Source organism: Gekko japonicus, unplaced genomic scaffold (assembly GCF_001447785.1).
Source record: "Gekko japonicus isolate JY-2015 unplaced genomic scaffold, Gekko_japonicus_V1.1 scaffold780, whole genome shotgun sequence".
NCBI classification, from domain to species: Eukaryota; Metazoa; Chordata; class Lepidosauria; order Squamata; family Gekkonidae; genus Gekko; species Gekko japonicus.
The window spans coordinates 1,009,120-1,032,995 of record NW_015168071.1 but is presented as its reverse complement, the minus strand read 5'-3'; the positions used below and the strand labels follow the sequence as shown (position 1 = coordinate 1,032,995).

At 42.3% G+C, this 23,876-nt stretch overlaps 2 protein-coding genes across 5 annotated transcripts in view; one reads left to right on the top strand and one right to left on the bottom strand.

Moving 5' to 3' along the window:
* Nucleotides 1–1,770, bottom strand: part of ARL5B (ADP ribosylation factor like GTPase 5B) — a 10,104-nt gene extending 8,334 nt beyond the window's left edge. The window contains exon 1 of the mRNA XM_015414611.1: nt 1,699–1,770. Within this exon, the coding sequence (XP_015270097.1) occupies nt 1,699–1,744 (46 nt within the window). The 5' untranslated portion in view covers nt 1,745–1,770. The remainder of the gene's footprint in view (nt 1–1,698) is intronic.
* A 214-nt stretch (nt 1,771–1,984) lies between these two features.
* NSUN6 (NOP2/Sun RNA methyltransferase family member 6) overlaps nt 1,985–23,876 on the top strand; it is a 34,309-nt gene continuing 12,417 nt past the window's right edge. The window contains exons 1-8 of one of the 4 annotated variants that reach the window (XM_015414608.1): nt 1,985–2,137; nt 5,608–5,706; nt 8,032–8,187; nt 8,831–8,910; nt 9,684–9,793; nt 12,114–12,267; nt 16,142–16,223; nt 20,341–20,460. In XM_015414608.1, coding sequence (XP_015270094.1) covers nt 5,632–5,706; nt 8,032–8,187; nt 8,831–8,910; nt 9,684–9,793; nt 12,114–12,267; nt 16,142–16,223; nt 20,341–20,460 — 777 coding nt within the window. In that variant the 5' untranslated portion in view covers nt 1,985–2,137; nt 5,608–5,631. Of the gene's footprint in view, nt 2,138–3,176; nt 3,264–3,285; nt 3,401–5,607; nt 5,707–7,479; nt 7,532–8,031; nt 8,188–8,830; nt 8,911–9,683; nt 9,794–12,113; nt 12,268–16,141; nt 16,224–20,340; nt 20,461–23,876 lie in introns of those variants that run through there. The other 3 variants (XM_015414609.1, XM_015414607.1, XM_015414610.1) reach the window with 3 other exon arrangements.

Sequence of the window (23,876 nt, the reverse complement as noted above, 5' to 3'; positions counted from 1 at the left end):
GCAGGAAAACTGTTTTTACATTCACCAGGATATTTTCCGAATTTTGCACAAACACTGAACAATGCACACACCCTTGCCCTAACGAACCAAGTGAACTCTATTTACATTTGTTTTGTGAGTCTCAGTGCTGTGTTTGTATTGTTGATTGAATGATAAGTATTAGATTTTTTCAAGCAGGTGACCCTCAAGACTCAGGCGGGGGGGGGATCCCATCCTTCCCCCACACCCACTCGGATGCCCCCTTGGCAACAAGTCTGTCTGCCTGCAGTGACATCGCATCTGCCAGCCCATCTCACATCACTGCTGTGGGCATGTGGTGGTGGTGGGGGAGCAGCAGTTTCCTCTTTGCCTGCCAGCGATGCTGGTGGTGGGGACAGGCAAAGGCTCCTGCTTCTCCTCACCCACCCCACACATCCAGTGACGGGCAGCTGCTTCTCCTTTCCCCCCCAAAAAATGGTAGCTGAGATCTTGTGTGGTACCACATCATCCTGATACTTTTCTAAAAAAAATTATTTTTTTACGTTTCTGTGAACCTAGGGGGCATGTCTGTTGAAGATACCTCCTATCTACACCTGGCCCCATTCTCTGCACTTTTTGATCCACGTAGGACCACCTGGTTCAGAATTAAAAATATGATAATGTGTCGGGACTTCATTTGGTGAAAGTCAAAACGAAACTTTATCAAGTAAATAAATGAATTTTAGACAACGCTCTCCTTCCTTCGTCTTTTTCTAGAGCCCATGAAAACATCATACTTCTCATCACTCTCAATTACACTTTTACTTTTTTTGTCCTCACTTAGCCATGAAGCTCATTTGGTTAGTTACTGTCTCTTTTAGTCTCACCTACCTCACAGGGCTGTTGTGATGTTGAAATGGAAGGACAAGATAAAGAAGCAAGAGATAGCCTGTTTGGGTGATATACATGGCTCTCGGCTCAAAGCAGGGTTTTCTCCACAGTTCATGCTAGCACACACAGATTCCCCCTCTCCCCATGTTAACCTAACAACAACCCTGTAAGGTCACTCAACAGCCATGTACTCTGCTGCAGCAAAAACAAACAGGAATAATCAACAAAACTTTTATTCCAGTGCATGGTTTCACTGGAATAAAAGTGTCTCACTTTTTCAGACACTGTGAGTGCATCTTCACTACGCAGCTGTAAGCATCCACAGTGTGAGGGTTTACTTACTGAATCAATCAGTGCCTGCATCACAGGGATCCATTCATTGCACTTACAATACAAAACAAGACGGGTAGCCGTGCTACTCTATCTGTCTAGCACGAGAAAAGAGCAAGAGTCCAGCAGCACCTTAAAGACTACCAACGTTTGTGGCAGGGTAGGAGCTTTCGTGAGTCACCGCTCACTTCTTCAGACAATAAAAAACACATTCTGTAAGGTGCAACAAGATTCCTGCCTATTCTTCTTTTCTGTAGGTTAAGTCTGTGTGACTAGCCCGTTTAAGCCTTCAGTGACTTTCCTTCCCTGTCCCAAGAACATACCCCTAACGCAATAACCCCCTCATCCACTCCAGGTAAACTCTCCCCTTCCACCTTCCCCGATGGCCATACTCCTCCATCCTCAGATCCCCCTTTCTCTCTCTCCCCACGAAGCTCCACTGAGAGGATCCACGGCTTTCCTCTTCCTCCAGCCCATCTCCCCTCTGCATACCCGCCGCCGCCCTCCGTTTCTACTCACCCTGATTACTGAACAGGCTCCAGAGCTTGGCAAAGATCAGACCCATCCCGAGCTGGAGACGGAGCAGCGCCGCCGATCCCTACCACTGACCGGAGACCTGTCTGCCTTTCTCGCTCAGGCGACGTGGTGGGAGGGACCGAAACCGGCCCCGCTCCGCCCCGCCCTCCTCCTCTTCGCCACACTGGCCGCCTCCACAGCCTTGCCCATCCTTCTTTCTCGCCACGGCCTTTACGTCACCACGTCCGCACGCCAGGCGTACATTTCTGATGAGGGGTGACGCATCGGCGAAACCAGGATGGGACTTAGAGACAGAAGGACGAGAGTTAACGTGGAGTCCTCACTTCCTGTTTCCATTCAAATATCACCATATGTAGGTCAGGAACTCAGGGGCATCGTGTTGCCTCTTGTTCCCCGCATGTTCTAGAGGGAACCGGAAGTGGTAAGTTTCATGGAGGCTATAGGCCCCTTTGGTTGGGGAGGGATGAGGGCGGGGTTGGGCGACTACCGTCATCTTCTCGTCCGGAAGTGAATGCTGTCCTTTTAAAGGAAAAACGACAAAGGAGCCTGAAGGGGTTGACTTGTGCTTTGCTAACGTTTCACTGTCTGCGACGTACATAGGGAATAGACAACGTAGGATATTTTTCATGCATTGCATGAAATAACAACAACAACAAATAATGTAACGTGATTGCTTTTTCTTGAGATTAACCAAAATATCACATAAGAGTAAGAAAGCTTTGGGATTCTCCGGATTTGTTCATCTGGCTGGAAGTTCAGTATTCCCAAAAATAAAATAAAGCTATCCTGATTGAGGAATTCTGGGAAACTCAAAAGCTTGTTCACTAATTTGTAATATTTTGGATGGTCTTTTAACAAAAGCTATTTACACCCATTATTAGGCGTTTTCTCTGGACCAACATGTACGATTTTTAAAATTAAGTAATGGATGTTAATCTTTACAGTGCCCCAAAACGCTTGCATTTCATTTGTGATCGTTCTCTTCCTCTCTCTGTTGATACATACATACAGATTTAGCAACTGAGAACACACTTCATGGATTTGATGGAATAATAGATGTTACCAAACTCCTTTTTTGAGTTTTCAGTACCAGTAACCCTAAAAACACTTTCCTGGGAGTGAGCCCACCAGAATAAAATGGGACTTCCAACTAGAACTGTTTAGGGTTCCTCTGTAAAACTTCCTTCAGTGGTCAGTACAGCCCATGGAGAAGGGGTGAGCTTTCACGGGGCGGGCTTGCAGAATATTATTCGCCACGATTAGTGACTGCAAAAGTGTGCCATTTCTTAAAAGAATCTCCTTTTAATTGCCAGAGAAGCCGTACAGCTTGAGCGGAGCTGGAGTCTGAGCTATTTCTCCCTCACGATTATGACTGAGTACATCCAGACGCTCCCTGCAGGGCCACTTCCTGCAATTTGATGGCAGGCGCCGCCCTGGTAGGAAGCAGAGGGGCGGTGGGAAAGGACGGCCCACGAGCCCAGGGTGGGCTAGGCTAAAATTGACTCCGGCTTCCCCGGATGACGCGAAACTGCCCGGCGTGGCGTAAGGTACGGAGTAGGTGGAGCGGCTTCTGGTACTGGAGCAGGGAGAGGGAACGAAGGGCGGCCATTGGCCCGTGGGGTGAAGCGAGGATTGTTTGCTTCCCGTCAGGATAAACGGATGCCGCTCTAGACACTTGCTTAGAGTAAGCCGCGTTGAAATATAGCGGGACTTCCTTTCCTGCCAACCTAGCAGTTCGAAAGCAAGAAATTGCAAGTAGATAAATAGGTACCACTTCGGTGGGAAGGGAACAGCGTTCCGTGCGCCTCGGTGTTTAGTCATGCCGGCCACATGACCACGGAAACGTCTTCGGACAGCGCTGGCTCTTCGGCTTTGAAACGGAGATGAGCACCGCAACCCTAGAGTCGGATTCGACTGGCTTTCGACCAAGGGAACCTTTACCCTTTACTTCCGAGTATGCATGTATATGATTGCACTGCAAAACTAAGAGATGGCGCTGCAGTCACCCAGCAACAGGAAAGGGTGGGCGGCATTTTTAAAAAAATTTTGCACCTCAAGCTTGAGGCGAAGGAAAAAGTGCTAACAAATGGGTGTGTGTGTGTGGGTTTTTTTTAAAAAAATATTTGGTGGTAGTCAGAGACATGAGAAGTGGTCGATAAGATGACCCATATTTCTAACACAGTTAGAGCATAACCGCAGTTTCGTGGGATAAAACATGGCATTGCAGGAGTGGGGAAGGCAGGCAAGAAAGGACAGGAAAGCATTTTATAGCTGGCGATACTGGAGAGAGGCAGGTGCCTCCTTACTGTTGAGTTCGGTCCTATCCTGTACAAGTATTTGCAAAACTAACGTTCCGTGTTCGACGTTAAAACACCGGCTTGTCATCTTTACTCTGGCTCCAACTTCACTGCCCCATGTGGGTGAAACCTGCTTAGAATGAGAGCTCACGTGTGAGAACTGCATGAATGGTGAAAAACACTTAGAGTGAACTGAGACAACCCCCATGCAGTTTAACTGGCTCTGTAGAACTGACCGAGATGACAGGACAACTTCAAGCCATGCACTGCATCTTCATGCGAGGGCCACACTTGTTCGGGAACAAGCCCCACTAAACTCAGAACTGGCCTTTTGAGTCATCGTACATAGAAATGTGTTCTGAGTCCCCCCTATGTTTTAGCAGCCCTGCAAGTTCAGTTGTATAACTGGGAGAGGTAGTAGCCCTGAACCTTCAGTTTGAGGTGGGAACCTTTCCAAAGGAACATGGCTTTAGGCATGCTTATTTAAAACATTGAGCAAGGAAAATGAGCTAAGACACAGATAAGGAAGGCTGCATGCTTTCTTGCAACTTCTGAGTAAATATGCTGAGGGCTGAGCTTCATGATTATTGAAAAAGATAAAAGATTTTAAAAATAAAGCCTGATGCCAACTGGTCACAGTTTTCTGAGTACAACTGGAGCTTTTATCTCCTTTCATTTCCCCAGAAATAAACCTTCCTATACCCTTTTCGAGGACAGTTTTTCAGCCCTGCTTTCTGAAGGCTTTGGCTGCATCAGTAAAAAAGATGACATTCTAAAATTCTAATTCTAAAAGATATTTTTATGTTGGGCATCTGCAATTTAAAACATTACCATTTTAGCCCATCAGTTGCCATCTTAATATGCCAACTTTGAACATGCCTGCCATTGCAAAACTTCATCCTTTCGGTTAGGGATCAGCGATTTGGGTCCTCAGTTATGGAGAAGTTTCATGTGCTTCTGATTGCTGGTCTGGAGGTGAAATAGGGTTGTGGATGAGCTGTATCTTTGGTGATGGGATTTTGAGAAGTAGGGCTTGGAATATATGTTTGGTCTACCCCCTTTTACGTTTGTTTCCAGTAAATCTATGGGGTAATTCCTGACTAAGTCAGGACCAGGGTTTGTTAACAGTAAAATAAAAGACAATAAAATTGTCTTTTTAATACAACTTAAAATAAAACACATTAAATCTACTTTAAAAGCCACCACTAAAATAACTTTTTGCTCATATTCCCTTCATCCCAGACTCACTGATTTAAAGGCTCTGTGGCATATTTCTGTCTTACAGCTTCGTCAGAAAGCCTTGAGGGTAGACGTTCCCTTGAGCCTGGGAGGCTGTACCACAGGCATGGGGCAGGCAGTGAAAAAAGCCGAGACAGACGTGACCACCTCTGAATGTCTCTTGCCTTGAAAACCCTTCAGGGTCGCCATAAGTCAGTTGCGACTTGACAGCCCTTTCCCCTACCATCGCCTGTGGCAATACAAGAAAGAAGAAATTACATGACCCTTCAGAGTCTGTCTTTGGTTATGAATTGTGGATGTCCAAATACGTAGTGAAAGTCATCTTAAAATATTGTTTATTGCGGATGTTTTCCAGGGGAAATACTAGACCACAGGGACTATGTCTGTTTTCTGCAAGATCAAACTGAGACCGGAGGTTGAAGAATATCTGCAGGCCACATTTAAAAATGATAAGGTATGTGTTAAAAGTGCTATAATGATTATTTTTCTTAATTCACTTTCTTTCAATGTTTTCTATGCTTGAGTTAAAACATTCTGGAACTGCAGACATTCGCAACAAGACAGTGAATGTTTATTTGACTTCTAACTCATCCCTTTCCTCAGACCCTGATGGATAATAATTATTTGCAAGTGGGGACCCGCGATACTCTCAGGAGGGAATCCCTCCCTTGCATTGCTGCTGATTCTCCATAAGGCTCAGTGGGAACGAAGACTCGTGGGGGGAATCCCATCACGGATCCATGCCCCATCATCTACCTTTAGCCCAGTGGGGATAGTAATGATACATTGGAGCTGCTGTGAGCACAGAACGGCTTCTGTGTCTTCAGCCATTGAGGCCAGGCCCAGAGAATCTCCCAGAGTGCTTTGCTGCATAAGTCAGGCCCGGAAGGGCTCCCAGAGTGCTCTGCTGTGGCAGCTTGGCCTGGAGTCTCTTCTGGTATTTGCTGCCACCATGGCCAGGCAAGGAGCGACTCCTGACATCTGCCACTGCCCAGCAAGAAGCCAGTCCTGGCATCCTTCTCCATGGCAGCTGAGCCCAGAGTGGTTCCCTGCAGCAGCCATCCCCAGCTTCGGTAGTAGATGCATTGTCTGCACGTGCATAGACATTGCTTTTTTATTTCGGGTGTGTAGCGTCCTCTTATTTGGGAGGACTGGTTTTCACTTTATATGTGTTTTTTGCTTTTGTAAACTGGGTATTTTCTGCTGCCACCAGGAATTTAAGGAATTCCAAACCTTCTCTCCTTTGCTGCTGGTAATGTGACCCAGAATCTGGGCTTTTCAGGGATCTATGTGGTTCTGAGGAAAGATAGAGCTGAATTCTGGGATAAACTTGAACAAAAGATGATTTATTGAAATAAGAACAAAATATGAGGTTGGTTATTCTGTAACTGTTTGGGAATAAGGGACTTGTAAATATGCCTGTCAAATGTATCACACACACTGTCCTTTTGACATTAAGATCCCACTCTGACAGCTCTTGGTAATTTTAACTTCCTTTCAGATATTTAGAGTCTCACTTTTGAATACATATATACTGCACTCTAAGATCCCACACAGAACTATCAGAACACTCACTGACTGAACTCACTAATTGAATAATTCCAACTGATTTATCTAACTGACTTTTCTATAACTGACTAACTGATATCCACACAGAACAACTCCTCCCACACTCTGTCATCCTCCAATCACACCACACTTCTGTCCCTCAAACACTCTACTCTGCATTCACTGCACTGCAACCAAACATTTAAAGAGACACACACACTCTAAAACAAGGAATCATTACAGGCGGCAATATATTTTTGTTAAGATTTGGAAGTTTTCTGCAGACCTACAGGGTCCCCCAAGTTTGCAGAAAAATCTCTTTAGCATCATGGCCCTGATCTGTGGATTTAGGTATCCACAGATTGGGGGGGGGGGTGACGTTGCTAATAATGTATAGAAAAGTGGGGGCCCTCACTTTGGCCCTGATCTGTGGATTTAGGTATCCACAGATTGGGGGGGGGGGGGACGTTGCTAATAATGTATAGAAAAGTGGGGGCCCTCCCTCGGGGGCTTCCCTCCCTCACCTGCTGGCAGATCCAAGACCCTGTCACTGCGGAAACTTCCAGGCGCCCAGGGTAAGTGCATTTCCTAAACATGCACAGACAATGCTATTTTATTTTATTTTAGGGGGCAGTTTAAACCCCTAATGTATTATTGTTGTTGTTATTTTACTTTTCAGATTTTTCTGCAAACCTAGGGGTCATCCAAATTTGCAGAAGAGCCTGTTTGGGGTAAGTGTACTCCTAATCTGTGGATTTAGATATCTACAGATAGGGGGCACTCTTGGGAATTAGATATATAGATAATATATTTCAAAGTAAAAGAAAAGACTATTTAGAACTCTTGAAACCAAACATGCACATCTCCAGCCCCTCAACTAATTTTTACCACTTAGGGTGTGACTCATCAGCTGATTATAACAGATTCCTTGATTTCTAGCCCTCATAGGCTACAATCCTAAAGACACTTTCTTGGAAATAAGCCCCACATGGAATGTACTCCTGAGCAGACTTGCTTAGGATTGCACCCACAATATCATCCTGGCAAGTATTGCAGTCTTACTTGTCATTGATTTCTATACAGAAGCATTTGGAGATAAGCTGATGTTTCCATGGAAGTTTTAGGTTTAACTGAATTGTAGCTTGTGATAAATCTGTCTCCAGAATTACAACATAATTACGGCATAGTATTTCTAAATGAATGTATTTTGTTTGTGTGCTTTTATTTTAAGCTCATATCTGCTGTGGGTCCCCTGGAAGTTGAGAGGAAATATGAACATCTATTAAATAATTTGTCTCACCCACCAGCTTTCACAACTGTTCGAGTGAACACTCACTTGGCATCTGTGGAACACATAAGAAGTCTACTGTCTGAAGAGATCCGCAAGGTCTGTGAAGTGCCTCAGTCTGTCTTTTAATCAGTTATGCCACTAGCAATATAATTCTAAACCTGATGACACCAGTGGTTTTAGAAAAGTTTAACTCTAGCATTGCACTGTAAATCAAGGGTATGATGTGAATAGCAAATAAAAGAACTTCTAAAATGAAAAAGATAGTGGATGATAATAAAAATATGAGTAGGCTGAAAGGAAGAATTTACAACTGAAATCTGGAGTAACAAACTTTTTTCTGCAATTAGCCCTGAAAAGGGCTCTAAAGGTTCTTTTTCTGTGCATTTGAACGGCCTGAACCTTTTTTCTGAATCCAATCCTGAATGAAGATGTAAAGCTGAAGCCTTTTTTCTGTGATCCCACGTAACATCACGGGAGTGAACCGGTAATTGGTAGTATTCATTAGGATTTTGGTTGTCTTGTATTTTTTTTTTCCTGAGCATAAATATCTGTCCCAAGTAAAAACTTATATGCATTGTGAACAATAAAAGGGCTTTAATGTTTTAGATTCCTTTTTCATTATTTATTGGATTTTTGTCTAGACCTTCCTAATGATGAAAAATAAAATGTTTCTGATACTACAGGCTACTTATTATTAAACATGTTTAATCAATGTACTTTTCTCTCTTTTAACTTGTAGCAATATAAAGGTTTCAGCGTTCCGTTTCTTCAGCATCCAAAACTTCCTGACATTTTACTTATTCCTATTATTGGACCCAGGTTTGTAGTTTTTACAATTTTTATGTTATTTTAGCTACTATGTTTCATCATCAGTAGCTCAGATGATAATTCACCATAATAACATGCCTACCAGTAGAGTTTACTTACCTTTAAATGCTGTGTATTTTAATTTTTAAGAGAGCCTTAGTTTTACAAAACTGCCTTTCAGATTTTAAATATACAATTTATGAGTGAGACAGAGAGAATGTAGAACTATTTCTCATCTAAAAAGAACTATTTCTCATCTAAAAAGATCACACTGATGGAAAGACAGTGGAAGCAAAACAGGTGGATAGCAGTTAGCAGTAGTGGCTAGGGTTGCCAGGTCTGGGTTTGACAAACCTCTGGGTTGAGAAATTCCAGGAAATTTGGTGGGGGGTTGGAGCCTTGGGGTGGCAGGGTTTGAGGGGGGAGGAACTTAACTGGTATAATCCCATGAAGCCCACCTTCCAAAGGAGCCATTTTTTCCAGGGGAGCTGATCTCTGTCAGCTGGAGGTCAGTTGTAAAAGCGGGAGATCTCCAGGCCCTGCCTGGAGCCTGGCAACCCTAGTAGTGGCTGAAGGGGATCTGCGCAGCAGAGAGGTAGGTGTGACTGCAGAGGCAGTTGTGTTCAACTCAAATGAACTAGTGAGTTGCAAGTTGCGTGGCCCTCTGTATCAAATTTATTTCGTATCCCGACCACATGAATGTCATTCAACTTTCATCCAAACATTTCTAGATTTTCTACATGACTGACTAGATGTTCCTTCATTAAATGTCTTTCCCTTCCTAGAAAGGATCTTCAAGAATTGACAAACCAGGTAATTGTTGGTGCCCAGTGTGGAAATGCAGTGCTTCGAGGAGCCCATGTGTATGCCCCTGGAATTATATCCACTTCAAAGTGTAAGAATTTCCCCTTATCTTTCAGAATTCAGGATTTCAGAAAAAATAATTACATAATTGAAAGACACTGTCTCTTTGAATATTTGCCTTATATACATAAGTAGCCCTGTACATCTCTCTTTTTTTTTTAGTGCTGCACCAAGTTTTGCTGAGGTTTACTTTTTAACATTTCCCACATCTTTTTTAGGCTGATTTTTTGTTTGCTGCATTATTGCAAACAAGGGGATCAAGTTTATGTGATAGCACTGAGGGCAAGCCCAGTCCTCCCATTTCACTCCGAATGGGGGAAAGAGAGGATGCGTCTGTTTTGTGTAGTCAGCCAGGCAACACTCCCTGTGTTAACTGTGTTGTGTTGGCAAATTTTTTTTTGACTTCATTTATGCCCTACTTTTCTCCCCAGTGGGGACCCAAAGTGGTTTACCTTGTTCTCCTTGCTTCCGTTTTATCCTCAAAATAATCCTGTGAGGTAAGTTAGGATGAAAATATGTGAATGGCCCAAGGTCACCCAGCAAGCTTCCCTGGGAGAGTGAAGATTAGAACCTGGGTCTCCTGGAAGCTAGGCTAGCCTTCAAACCACTACATCACACTGGCTCTCCTAATCTTTTCAGCACTGTGTGGCAAGTCTTTTGCCCATATTTAGCTTCTGTTGTTCATAGTTGACACGTGACTAATTGGGGCAGAATGTGGTTGGGGATGCATGCTCCATTAACAGAAATGTAGTGCAAGATGGAGAGCATCTGAATAGGGATGTTATGCAGTTACTTTCTGTGGGATGCATATTTGCATGTCTGTCTGATTGCCCATCCACACACTTCTCCAAGTAGTCAGCTGTGAGTGTCTCAGTAGGAAGAGAGAGGACCAGGCTTAATGCCTTGGGTAAAGGGATATCCTTATGCATACAGTTTCATACCTCTTTAAAAAGGGGTGTGGGAAACTGCAAAATGAGGAACAAGAACAATTGTAAAAAGGCACAGCAGCACACCAGAATGACAAGTGAGAACTGGGGTCTCCACGGTATTTTGGTAATATCTTCTTCAAGAACAAGGAGAAGTTACACATTTGTAAAATCTATCAAAACAAATATTTCTCTCTTTCATCACATAAACAGCTAAATATTCTATCACATTTGTTTCATCTTATGCACATTCCAAATCACCAAAATGAAGCCATTGCTACATCACCACCATGCACCCATTTTTAAGATCAGGACTATCCTTTTTGGTTTTGGTTTTCTCTTTTAAAATGTTTTGTTTCTTAGATCAGGCCACTTTCTTGTATATCCTCCACCAGGCCAAACGTAGTCTGGCAGCCAAGTTTTGGGGCTGGCCAAGTGCGTCACACTCCTCCGCCAATTATTCTACTCAGGGACAGCCAGGCTTAATGAGCTCCCATTGGCAGCATTTTGCTTGGTGTGGGAGAAGTTGTCCAGTCATTTAATTTCAGGGTTGTCTCAAATAATTGTTTCTACTGTAATGTTTAGGTCCATTGTAGAAGGCCTAATGGGGAATATTTGCCGGGTCTCCCCTGGCCACTTGGGGCTGTGGGGGATAGGGTTGCTAGCTCCAGGTTGGGAACTTCCTGGAGATTTGGGGGTGGAGCCTGGGGAGGACAGGGACTTCAGGGTCCACTCTCCAAAGCATCCATTTAAGGATCTCTGTAGTCTGAAGACGAGCTGTAATTTCAGGGGATCTCCAGGATTCATCTGGAGACTGGCATCCCTAGGAATATACAGGACTGTGAACATTTATGACTTTAATTTGTTATTCAAGTTATTTGTTATGGAAGCTTAAAAAATTTATTTGTTTATTCCTGAAAACCCCTTGAAAGGGTTGGCTGCTGTTAGGTCCTTACAATTCAGGCAGTTGTGAGAAGCCGTTCCTCAGGTCAGGAAGATGTAAATGACAGAAGTTAAAGTCTTAGGAGTTCATGTTAAGGAATATATTTTGTAACACAGAAAATGATTTCGTTCTGTCTATTTGAAAGAAAAGACAGATGTAAGTTCCTGCTACTTCTTTTCCCTTTCTACTACAGCTTTTCCAGTATAAGCCACTTTATATTTAAATGTGACTTTTATAGATTGAACATTGGGTTTTTTTACTGTGCTGAAAGACTTAGATGTACTTCTTTAAAAAGTCATAGGAAATGCTGCCAAGTGTGCGTGTGGAATAGCCATGTTCCAGAGCAAGTCCTGACCTGAAATGTTTCCTTGCAAGTACATAGGGCTGGAGTGCATGTCCTAGCAGATGTCCCTAATGATTTGACCAGTGTTCTCATGCCAAGTAAAATATAATTGGACATGTTCTCTCTTTTCTCTCCCCAGTTATGAAAGCTGGTGATGTGGTTTCTGTATACTCTGATATTGAAGGGAAATGTAAAAGAGGAGCCAAAGAATTTCTGGGAACCAAAGTTTTCCTTGGAAATGGGATTTCTGAAGTGGGACGCAATGACATTTTTAATTCTAATGCCCCACTGAAGTAAGTAAAATGATGACTTATTGGATGATCTGTTTCATTTTTATCCCACCTTTTTCTGCAGTGGGGAACCAAAGCAGTTTACATAATTATTCTCTTCCCCATTTTATACTTGCAACAACTGTGTGAGGTAGATTAGGTGAAAGTGTCTGACTGGCCCAGGGGTGGAGAATACGTACTCTTTTTATTTAAAAAAAACCAAAACACCCCCCCATGAGCTCAAACTTTTGTACTATTTTGTGCCATTTTAGAGGCATATGTGAGAGTTCACAGGTTAGAATTAAAGTCTCTTTTTGAATGGATAGCCTATTTTGAGGAATGTGAAGTATGAAGAAGAAGAGATTGGATTTATACCCCGCCCTTCACTCACAGAGCGGCTTACAAACTCCTTTCCCTTCCCCTCCCCACAACAGACACCCTGTGAGGTAGATGGGGATGAGAGAGTTCTTTCCAGAATTGTCCTTGAGAGAACAGCTCTGACAGAACTATGGCTTGCCCAAGGTCATCCAGCAGCAGCAAGTGGAGGAGTGGGGAATCAAACCTGGTTCTCCCAGATTAGAGTCCACGCACTTAACCACTGCACCAAACATTGTCACATATATCAAATTCAGTAGGTTGGATCCTGTGATCCATTCACACAAGGCTCATGGATCTTTCTCATGTTCTCTCCCTCCAGTATTTCCATTTGTTGCTGGTTCATTCCCAGCAACATACAGATTGAAGGGATGCAGAGAGCCAGTTTGGTGTAGTGGTTAAGAGGGGCAGACTCTAATCTGGAGAACCAGGTTTGATTCCCCCACTTCTCCACATGAAGCCAGCTGGGTGACCTTGGGTCAGTTACAGTCCTTTCCGAACTCTCTCAGCCCCACCTACTTCACAGAGTATCTGTTGTAGGGAGAGGAAGGGAAGGTGATAATGAGCTACTCTGAGACTCCATCAGGGTCGTGAAATTGGGGTATAAATACCAGTTCTTCTCCTCCTCCTCCTCCTCTTTGGAATGGGAGGAAAGCAGCCTTTCCTCTCTGCTGCAAGTGCCAGATCTCCTGACGCAAGAGGCAGAGGGGAGGCTTTGCCCTCTTACCCCGTCCAAGGGGCATAGCTGTTACTTCGTGTGGGTCCTTTACAATGCTCCCTCTAAGCTGTGGAGCCTTGTGAGCAAGAATTGTGAGCTCCTGGCATTAAAGTTGTGAGCAAGCGATTTGGCTACTGCATAAATTAGTTTGCTCTGGAGCCATCCTTCCTGAGCTATGACAAAAATGTGTGAGCCGGAGACTAACAAACTGTGTGCTAGCTCACACTGACTCAGCTCCAAGGGAACACTGGCCTGCAACCCTGGAAATCAGTGTTCCGAGAGCGGGAAGGGACTGATGTAGAAAAGGGAAAGATCTGTGGCCATTACTTTCTGCACAAAGATAGTAGGGTCCAACCGCGCAATAAGTAGTTGTGAAAGGCTGTAGAATATCTATCCTACTAAGATTATGGAGATCTTTGAGGAAGATAAAACTGGTAGCATCAGTTCAGAAATGGTAAAAAAAACGCCATTTCATTTACTGCCAATAATGAAGTTTGGAATGTTCTGAGAAATGTGGGGAAAAGATGCAACTGATGTAAAATCGTAGGTAGGGTGTGTGTTTCCACCACTACATCTATTTATTTACAAAATTTATATCTGCCTTTCTGCCTAATCGGGGCGACTAAGGCAGCTCACAGTTAAAAGCAGAGCACATTATAAAACACATTATAAAGCCAATTAAAACCATAAGTAAAATACGTATATAAAAAAGCAGAACCAGCATTTGGAACATAGGGCAGAAAGGAGGAGCGACTGAGGGAGCTCCAGTTGAAACAAAAAATGTCTTCACCTGCTGGCAGAAGATAGTGATGGGACAGAAGATTATCCCTGAGGAGGGAGTGCCATAATTTTGGTGCCACTTGTGAAGATGGATGTTATAATATGAACAGAAGTAGTATATTTTATGTGTAATTTTTTTCCAGAATTAGGATTTGGGATGTATTAGGAAAAATATTTCATTAAAATCAGTTTAGATGTTAAACCTTTTAAAAAAAAAACTTGGACCAGTGTTTGATTTTGAAATATATATATTTTTTAAATGTTGTAATCCTGATTGATTACCAAAATGAATTACGTGATTCCTGTAGTTCAGCCTGTTCCTGGTTTTTTCCCTTGGTCCAGTTTTTGTTTGCCTCATAGAGCATTATCTGCTCTACCAAAGTATAGCATCCATTTTTGCTGACAGCAGTTATTCATCACTTACATTTTCAGCTATATTTGTCAGGAGTATACCACTCAGATTACTGAGAGTGCTACTTTTATACTGCTGACGCTTGCAAACCGCATCCATACATTAACCATGGAAAATCACTTAAGAACATAAGAGATGCCAATGTTGGATCAGGCCAAAGGCCCATCCAGTCCAATACTCTGTGTCACACAGTGGCCAGAAACACCAGGTGCTATCAGGAGGTCCACCAATGGGGCCAGGACATTAGAAGCCCTCCCAGTGTTGACCCCCCCCCAAGCACCAAGAAGACAGAGCATCACTTGCCCCAGAGCCCCTATCTATACCTTGTGGCTAATAGCCACTGATGGACCTCTGCTCCATATGCTTATCTAATTCCCTTTTGAAGCCATCCATGCTTGTAGCCACCACCACTTCCTGTGGCTTAAAGTCACTTTTTGTTAATTGAGTTTACTTTTTTTTTCTTTTTTTAAATCCCCGGAGGGATATTTTTTTATTTTGCAAATACTACAAAGAAATATTAGGGAAGGGACTACAACTAAGGATAAAGGAAAGCAAACCACACTAAACTAAAACCCCAAGAGGAGGAGATCTTTTCACTGTTAGTAAAAATGTTAGTACAATTAGTTTTAATATCACAATATACTTGTAGAGTTCTTGCTTATAACAATTCGTTATTTATATGTTATTTTGTTAGTTGTTATGAGAGACTTGTGTGGCTTGGTCCCTTTCTCCATCTGTTACAGGACTATCTGAGCACTTCTCTCTGTTTGCCTACATCTCTCTCTTTCTCTCCACTCTGTTGTTTGCACTCTTTCTTGCTGGACCCACAGTGTTTTTTCTTCTTCTCTCTCTTCATTTCAGCAACACAAGAAGCCCTGGGTTGTATGACAGAAGACTGTACTGTTGCTCCTAAGCAGACTAACACTTCTTTTCCTGGAAATTGGGGTTGCAGTGGTGTGGTTAGGAGCTGTACCATTGGCTCCTTCCATTGGGTTCAGGGGTTTTCATGGTTTTCATGATGATCTGTGAAGCAGCTGTGCTTCATGCTTTTGTACAATGCAGCATTATTAGGAATAGAGACTTAGTTGTACCCTCAAAGAATGGGGAATGTACTGCAGAGAGTTTTCTTAGAGGGCTGAAAACAGAAGATGATAACTCTTGCGTGTAACATCAGTGCAATACAGGCAACTAAGCATTAACCTAGTTTTACAAAGAGAACAGAACAGTACCTTTTAGCAATACAATCCTAAGCATAGTTTTAACTTCAGTGACTTCAAGGAACTTAGCAGCGTTTAACTCTACTTATGATTGCACTATAGTTGTTCTAAAGTAGAAAATAGTGTACTGTTATATAAACTTAAGAAACTACTCAACTGTCACACATCTATGAATTTAAGTTTATGCTGATATTGATCCAGATTTATGAAATTCTTCTAGTTATAATCAGAAATGTAAAATTAGAATTAATTACAGGCTTATACTATGTGGCAGTACTGATAATGTTTCACATTGTCTTTTTTAAAAGTATTAGAATAAGGACATTTTGCAATAGCATAACATAGTTCCAGAAATGTAGACATGCAATTTTTAACAATGAGTTTTGTGCCTTTCAGAGGGTTGGGGGTAAAAATGATAGAGCCAATCTACCTTAGTCCTTCGTTTGACAATGTGCTATCCAGTTACATATTTTTGCAGGTAAGCAGTTATTAAGTTTTCTGGACATTAAGCTGCAGTTCTGTTTTCTGAAAGTTATTCCCATTGAATGCTGTGCGATTTACTCTTGAGTACAGATACATAAGATTGGACTGTCTGTGACCCTAAGTATAGGTCAGTTCCTCAAAACCATTGAAACTTTCAAATAAATGTCTCTTATAGTCCAAACCTGACTATAGGAATTTTATATTTGACTTTTCAGATGACACCTGTTCTTGTTTCTATGAAACATAACATTGTTTTCTATACACAAGGTGTTCAAGGAAGCAATGAAAAGCATGGGTTATGTATTCCCTGCATATGCATATATATTTTACATATACGTATGGTGCCATAGTTTCTTGCATTCTTCATAAATGGCAGTGTACATGGCACATGGATTCTGCTTTCTCCTATGTAGGTGTAGTATTCATATAGGAACATATGTAACAGCCTTTACTTTCAACTCTTTAACATTATAGAATCTCAATATTTCACTTTAACATCATAGTAAACAAATAAGCCAAGCCCTATACTAGGTTTAGCTATTGGCAAAGTACTTATTGTTGCTTCTCTTTTATGATTGCACTTGGCATGATTTTTAAAAATAAAACATTTGTTAGCCACAGTTCAGTTTAGGTGGCTGAACAGTGACCAAGTCCCATGGACTTTAATAGGTTTGAATTGGCTTGAATCCAGGCTGGCCAGGTGAACTGGTTTGTAGATTGAACTAACAGATCGATCTTGCTTGGTCTTACACAGCCAAAGTAATCTGGGCTTCCAAAATAAAAATTCTAATTACCTGTGTTTTCCAGTAAGTGAGGCAATATAACAAGAAGCTTTAATTTGATTTTGTAAAGGTTACCAAGTGAGACATGTTTGCAACTTACATGCAACTTACACTAGGTTTCATTTACAGTAAAAAGCATTTGTTTTGATTTAATTTATTTTGTTGATGGCGAATTCTTCATAAGACGAATAAAAAGTCTCTCTGGAAATCTTACATCCAAGAAAAGCTTCTCTCACACAACCTGCCTCCCTAGACTCATTATTCCTTTGTTTTCTTTCAGCTGTGGAACAACATAAGTTTTTTGCTCCTTCTCCAAAAGTTGTATTAATTGTAGTGGTCACATATCAAACATAAGACTATTAGTACTTTTTTTATTTCAGCCTTGTACTGGGATTTAAATAAGAAATCGCCCAGAGCTACCTGTGCAAGTTTATCACTTGTAGTGTTAGCTGGTAAACTGCATAAATGAATAAGCCATCACTGATCACTATCGACAGCATTTCCATATCTCTTAGTCGGCATCACATTAGATGAGAGCATCACATGATGCTCTCATGTGAACAGTTCATAGTATAAAATTTTCCATTGGGCAGCTTTAGCATACATGTAAGAGTGTGCTGTTGAAAAACAAATATCACGTGACTGTTTGAGAAGCAGAAGCAAAAATATATTGATGCGCACTGTTCTGCTAATGTTTCATACCATTAACCCAGTACCATTGATTTAACGTTTTTACCACATACGTTAGGTAATATGTATTACTTTATGAATGACTTTCAGTGTCTCCGTGTGTATTTTCGAAGGGAAAATTAATATAGGTATTACCAATATATCTAATTCTCAACATGGCCAGATTTATGGATACTTACATCAGGAGACTGGAGAAATGGACAGACAAATCTGAAAACAGGCAAAGTTTGCAAAAAAATACTGAAAGCTAAAGGGGTGGCATTAGCCTCCTACAAATAATAGAAGCAGCACCTCTAGCTTTAAAAATGAATGCTCTCAATGGCCATTGCTAGGCAACCACATAGTATCATACCAGCCTTCCAGCTTTGGTTTTTGTCAGAAAAAGGCAGGGGTAGGAAGTAGGGCTGTTTTCAGAGCTCCTTTGGCCTTTGAGGGAGGATTCACTGGGGCCAAGCACACCTGTAACCACCAGGCTACTTGCTAGTATACAACTTGCATAACTAACCTAGTTCTGACTGCTTGCTACTGTCAACAGCAACCACACCACAAAAGCCAGTGTGGTGTAGTGGTTAGAATTTCAGACTAAAATCTAGGAGACCTAGGTTTGATTCACCACTGTGCCATGGGAGCTCACTGGGTGACCTTGGGCCAGTGGTCAGCCTAACTTAACTCACAGGGTTGTTGTGAGGATAAAATGGAGAAGAGAATGATGTAAGCTACTTTGGGGTCCCCATTGTGGAGAAAGGCAGACAATAAAAGAAATAAATATAGCTGAAAATCAGGGGCAGATAAAAGGCTGGTTTGTGGGTGGGAATGAGTGAAAGAAGCAGGGAGAGGTGACAATATGGGGGTTGCCAGGAGGAGGGAAAGAAGAAATAGTGTGGGTAAGAGTATATAAGAGGAAAATGAGATGCCCTCCACTAATTTGTGCTGGTCCTCCCAATGTACCTGGCCCTGGCCTGGTGGCTGGTATTGCCCAGCTCGGCCATAGTTTGAAGAAATAGTGTGGGTAAGAGTATATAAGGGGAAAATGAGATGCCCTCCACAAATTTGTGCTGGTATTGCCCGGCTCGGCCATAGTTGTCTGAGTAGAGGCTGCCATGGGGAGGGAAGGATGGCAAGACTGTGGGGCAGGTAAAGGTAAGGTGGCTGTTGGATCGGAAGGAGAGAAGGACAGAGGAAAAAGGGAGAGGCTATGAAGGCTTTCAGCAGCAGCACAAAGGTGGCAGCTCTGGAGGTGGGCAGAGGCCTCTGCTGCCCACCATCACCACCACTGCAGAAATTGCTGCTAGAGCAACGTTGGAGGCAGGCAGTGTCAAGAAATTGGTCTCTTTAAGCAGTTTCTTATTCAAATTTCAAACAGTGGCTCAGGCTGAGGCCTAGTAAAAGATGGAAGCTTCATTCTCTGAAACACAGCAGGCTTCTTGTAGCTTCAAAGACTCAGATAAGAGAGATGGGAGGTAACCCAGCTGCTTGTCACACCATTAGGCCTGGTAGCTTCAAAGACACGAGAATCTAGGAGGATACATTCCATCTCATTAGTGCCCGAGCTCATGGATGGAAGATAATGTTTGTTTAGTTGAACCCAACACAGCTGCAGGGTGTCTGGCTTAACTGGCAAACCCCTCTGATTGGTCAGCTCACCTGCTTAGCGACAGACCTGATGACCAAGTTACATCACTTGCTATACATGTGATTGGTTAATTAGAATCAGGCCAAAGCAGGTCTTTGAGAATAAAGTAAGGGTTTTTCATTCTAGGCTTGTCCTTTGTTTGGCTTTCATCTGACTTTGGGACACTTCTTGTTTTGTATGGGTCTTATTGACTGGATACCTTGTCTTGGACTTTGCAGTTTGGAACCTTATTAGACTCAAATCTCCTTTTGATAATATCTTGATCTTGAACCAATATGTGTAAGTGGGCTTAGTTACACTTATAGCTTTGTTATTTTTATACTCTGTATGCTCTGCCCTGTATTCCTCATGTCCAGCAACCTTGGCCAGCATCTTTTATTGACTATTTCTGCACAATTTTAAAATAAATCACTTAACTGATATTTTTGTGGAGTTCAGTGTGAATCCAGTACTTTAGCCCTCGTTGGCTACAGCTACCAGATTCATTGTTTTGTGAAAGTTGCCTTGGAAGCGTCCCACCTTGCAAGGGTGACTTTCTTGACTTTTAGTTCCAGGAGGGCCTTTGTCTCTTGGTCTCTAGCTGTCTGGATCGTGGAGAAGGGCTGGTTGGTAGCAATACCCTGGGGTCTGAAGACTCACACTTCTGCCTTTTTGGTTTTTGTCTTGCTTGACCTGCCCCCTTCCAAGGGATCCTGGGTTGGGGTCCCTTGACAAGCAGGAGCCTTTGCTGCCCTGCCACCGAAACAGCCATTAAGGTGGCAGCAATGGAGGTGGGCAGGAGCCCACCTCCGCTGTGCCACCAGTTGCTAAACCAGCACCACTGGAGGTGGATGGATGGTGAAAGGGGGGGCCTCTACCCCCCGCTGTCTCCCCTCTATTACTGGGCCTAAATTCATGGGCTCGTTTCTAACAAGGGAGAAATGAAACCAAAATAGGGATATGCATATTGAACCAGACAGCTTTCAAAATTCCCTGTTTCTTAAGCCCTTCTCCTCTTTTTCTGCTAGAATTTGCCCTCTTCAGTTGTGAGCTATGTTTTAAATCCTCAGCCAGGCGAGAGAATTTTGGATATGTGTGCAGCTCCTGGGGGGAAAACAACCCATCTTGCAACACTAATGCATGATGAGGTAAGTGAAGTGAACATTTTCTGTCTCAGCGAGGAAAGTTTGACCCGCGGTTCATTAGCACGGCTTGTTTCACTCATCTGCTGAGCTCCACAGATAACTCATGGTAGCACAACATTAATATTTGAACATAGTGCTTATTTGCTGACTGACTCTGCAGTTTAGCAGAATTATTGAACCAAACATAGATTTTTAAGGCGTTAACTGTCATAATCAGATTTAGAACAAAAAGGCCCGATTTTACTTGACAGGTGGTGCATTTTAAAGCTACAGATATGACAAGCTTGTGAAGAGGAATATAATGCAAATGAATCAATGTTCTTTTCAGTGCAGAATCTCAGTTTTTATTTAGTTTTTCAATTCATTTTCCTCAAATCAAAGTAACTGAAATGTGACAAAGTATTGTGCTCTGAGATCTTTAAAAGAAAAACAAATTTTAATGATGGGTGGGTGGGTGTTTGTTTGTTATCTTAGAATGAGTAACCCAGTAGATTGTGCTATTTCTTTTGGAAAGAAAATGAGTTGGTTCATAAAGAAGGTGTCCTGTATTCCTCATGTCCAGCAACCTTGGCCAGCATTTTGATTTAGCAGGTTGTGTGAAGGTTAGTTTTTCTGTGTATATCCCTCTTCAAATCGAATATCGTTTCAGATCATATCTATACATATGGGTGGTATCCCGAGTGAACATAAGAGTATGCTGCCATGTTAAAAGATGACCTTGCTCACTTCCCTCCCTCAGAGGCAGAATTTTCCCTCCGGTTCTCTCTCCCTTTCTGTCTGAACAGCCCTTTTTATCTAGTTTCCTCTTCTCTGAAGATCTGCGGCTGTCCCACCCTGTCACAGTATGATATTTTGCTGCTGGCTCAGTTGTGTTTCAATCAAATGAGAGTTTCTTAAGCTTTTCACAGTGACTTAGAATCTTTAAGATGCAAGGCTTTTGTTTCAGTGTTTCCTAAACACTCCAGTATACTTTCTTGAGCTTCACTGTCTCTTTTGGATTCCAGAAGGCATACACTATCCAATCCCTAAATACCTTCACTAAACACACCACTACACTTTATTGAGTTTTACTGATTCTTCAGGTTTCAGCAGGCAGTCTCTATACATACCAGACCACGGATCACTCCACTCTTTGAGCTGTCTCCCTTTTTTAACTGGGTAGTGAATTTTTCCTCTCACTAGAAGATCTATCCCTTTTTCTGGGGATGGTGGTGATTGCTGTTTCCTATACAATGTCACGAACCTCTGTCCATAGTTCTTCAGGCACTCTATCAAATCTAGACCCTTGAATCTATTCTTTACCTCTACTGTATATTCATCAGGGATGCGATCTAGGTCAAACCTGAATGGCCTAGTGGTTTTCCCAATTTTCTTCAGTTTAAGTCTGAATTTTGCAATGAGTAGCTCATGATCTGAACCACAGTCAGCTCCAGGTCTTGTTTTTACTGACTGGATAGAGCTTCTCCATCTTTGACTGCAAATTATATAGTCAATCTGATTGCGGTGTTGCCCATCTGGTGATGTCCATGTGTAGAGTCGCCTCTTAGGTTGTTGGAAAAGGGTGTTCGCTATGACCAGTGTGTTCTCTTGACAAAACTCTCCTGCTGGGCTTTTTCTACAAAAAGAGCCCTGCCAGTTCTCCAGCCTTGTTGGACTGCTCTCAGTCAGAACTAAACACAAACCCCATCAGCACCGAACTCTTCTCAGTCAAGGCAAGACTTAATTCTCCTGAGCATTCAGCTCTCAAAGTCTCTCTCTGCTCAGCTCATGTTAACCAATCAAATTCCTTTGAGCAGCCAGCTCATTACCTGTTTACACAGCTGTTATGATCTTTTAAAGGGCAGTCCATCACAAATTATTTACGTTATTTATGGTTTGCCTTTCTCACTGGGACTCAAGGTGGATTACACTGAATGAGTCAATGCAGTCAACAGGATGGGACATTCCATAAACAGCGCAGCAAGATTAGGATTGTAGGAATCTGGAACCAGACAGAATTCAAAAAACAGAATGGTAGCTGTGACGTGCTTGCTTATTGGGGGGGGGACTGTTTTTCCTTTAAACCACCCTCTGTGTATATAAACTTGGTAGTTTTCTGCTGCCACCAGGAATTAAAAATTCCAAATCTCTCTCTCTTGCTGGTAGTATGACCTGGCGTCTGGGCACTTCAGAGGACTACGTGACCCTGAGGAAGGACTGTACTGATTTCTAGGATATGTTTTAAAAAATATTGATTTATTGAATAAAGAACAAAATAGGTTTCTGGTTATCTTGAACTGTTTCAGGAAAAAGGAACTGGCCACATCATTTTTTAGTAGGGATGGTCTTTATAAGTAGTGAACAGATAACTGCCTCTTCGAGTGGCCAAGGAAAGGTGGCCTGAGTTAATGACTGATATATAAGTGATACTAAGAGTTTATTATCTCATCTGCTTCTTTGATGTTCAAAAGCAGTTTGAATCGGTTATAATTACTGCTATAATAATTCCAGTTCCACCCATCCTATCCCCATCTGCAGAAGGCTGCTAACAATATTTAAAGAGAATGTTAGCCCTATCCTGACCTTGGAACATGAGTTGCAAGTAGAGGGTCTCTTCTCTGGCATCTCCAGCTAAAAGTCAGGATTTGAAGGACTTCTGTCTGGACAGCTAATGCTGGTCAGTGTAGATCAGTACTTTTCAGTGTTTTCATATCTGGGGGCCATGTTTAATACCAACAACTCTGATGGGACCCATTAATTTTTTACTGTATTTAGCTTCCTCCCTCCCTCTGTCCCTGTTTTTTGATTCATCCTCCCTTCCCTTCTTTCTAAAATTCTAAGCAAGATGATGGTAGATTTAGTGTGGTCCACCAGCTATAGACCAACCTGGCTAAATGAGCCCATAGTCTGGCTTGGTATGATGCGGTTTCATATACTTACAGAAGAGTCTCAAAGGGGAAAAGTCTGCTGTTACTTGTTCTGGCCCTCAAGATTTGCTACATTTTGATTTACTCATCTAAATTGAGTCATAGAGTAAAATAGATCAGCTGATATGTCCCCTAATGCATGGTCATCAGGGCTTTCTTGCCAGATGTGGGTATTTTGAAGATGTGGAAAAGAGAAACACAACGTTCTCTTCTTCAAAACTTTTATAAGCACTGGGAATTTGTGTTTCAGAAGCAAGTTGCAGAATCTGAGAAGAGAATATTTGTTTTGTTATAATAATAATATCTTTCGATTTATTAATCGCTCGATCCTGCAGAGCTGCTGGCACTGAGCGATTTACAGTTACACATATTCACACGGGACTAACAATGATTCATAGGGGTAAAGGAGGACAACATATAAATCTTTTTTAAGTAGCACACGTTTGCAGCTGACGAGGATTTTGCTCAGCTGTAGGCTTAGACGTGTTCCAGATGGCATTCGCTCGGCTTGGC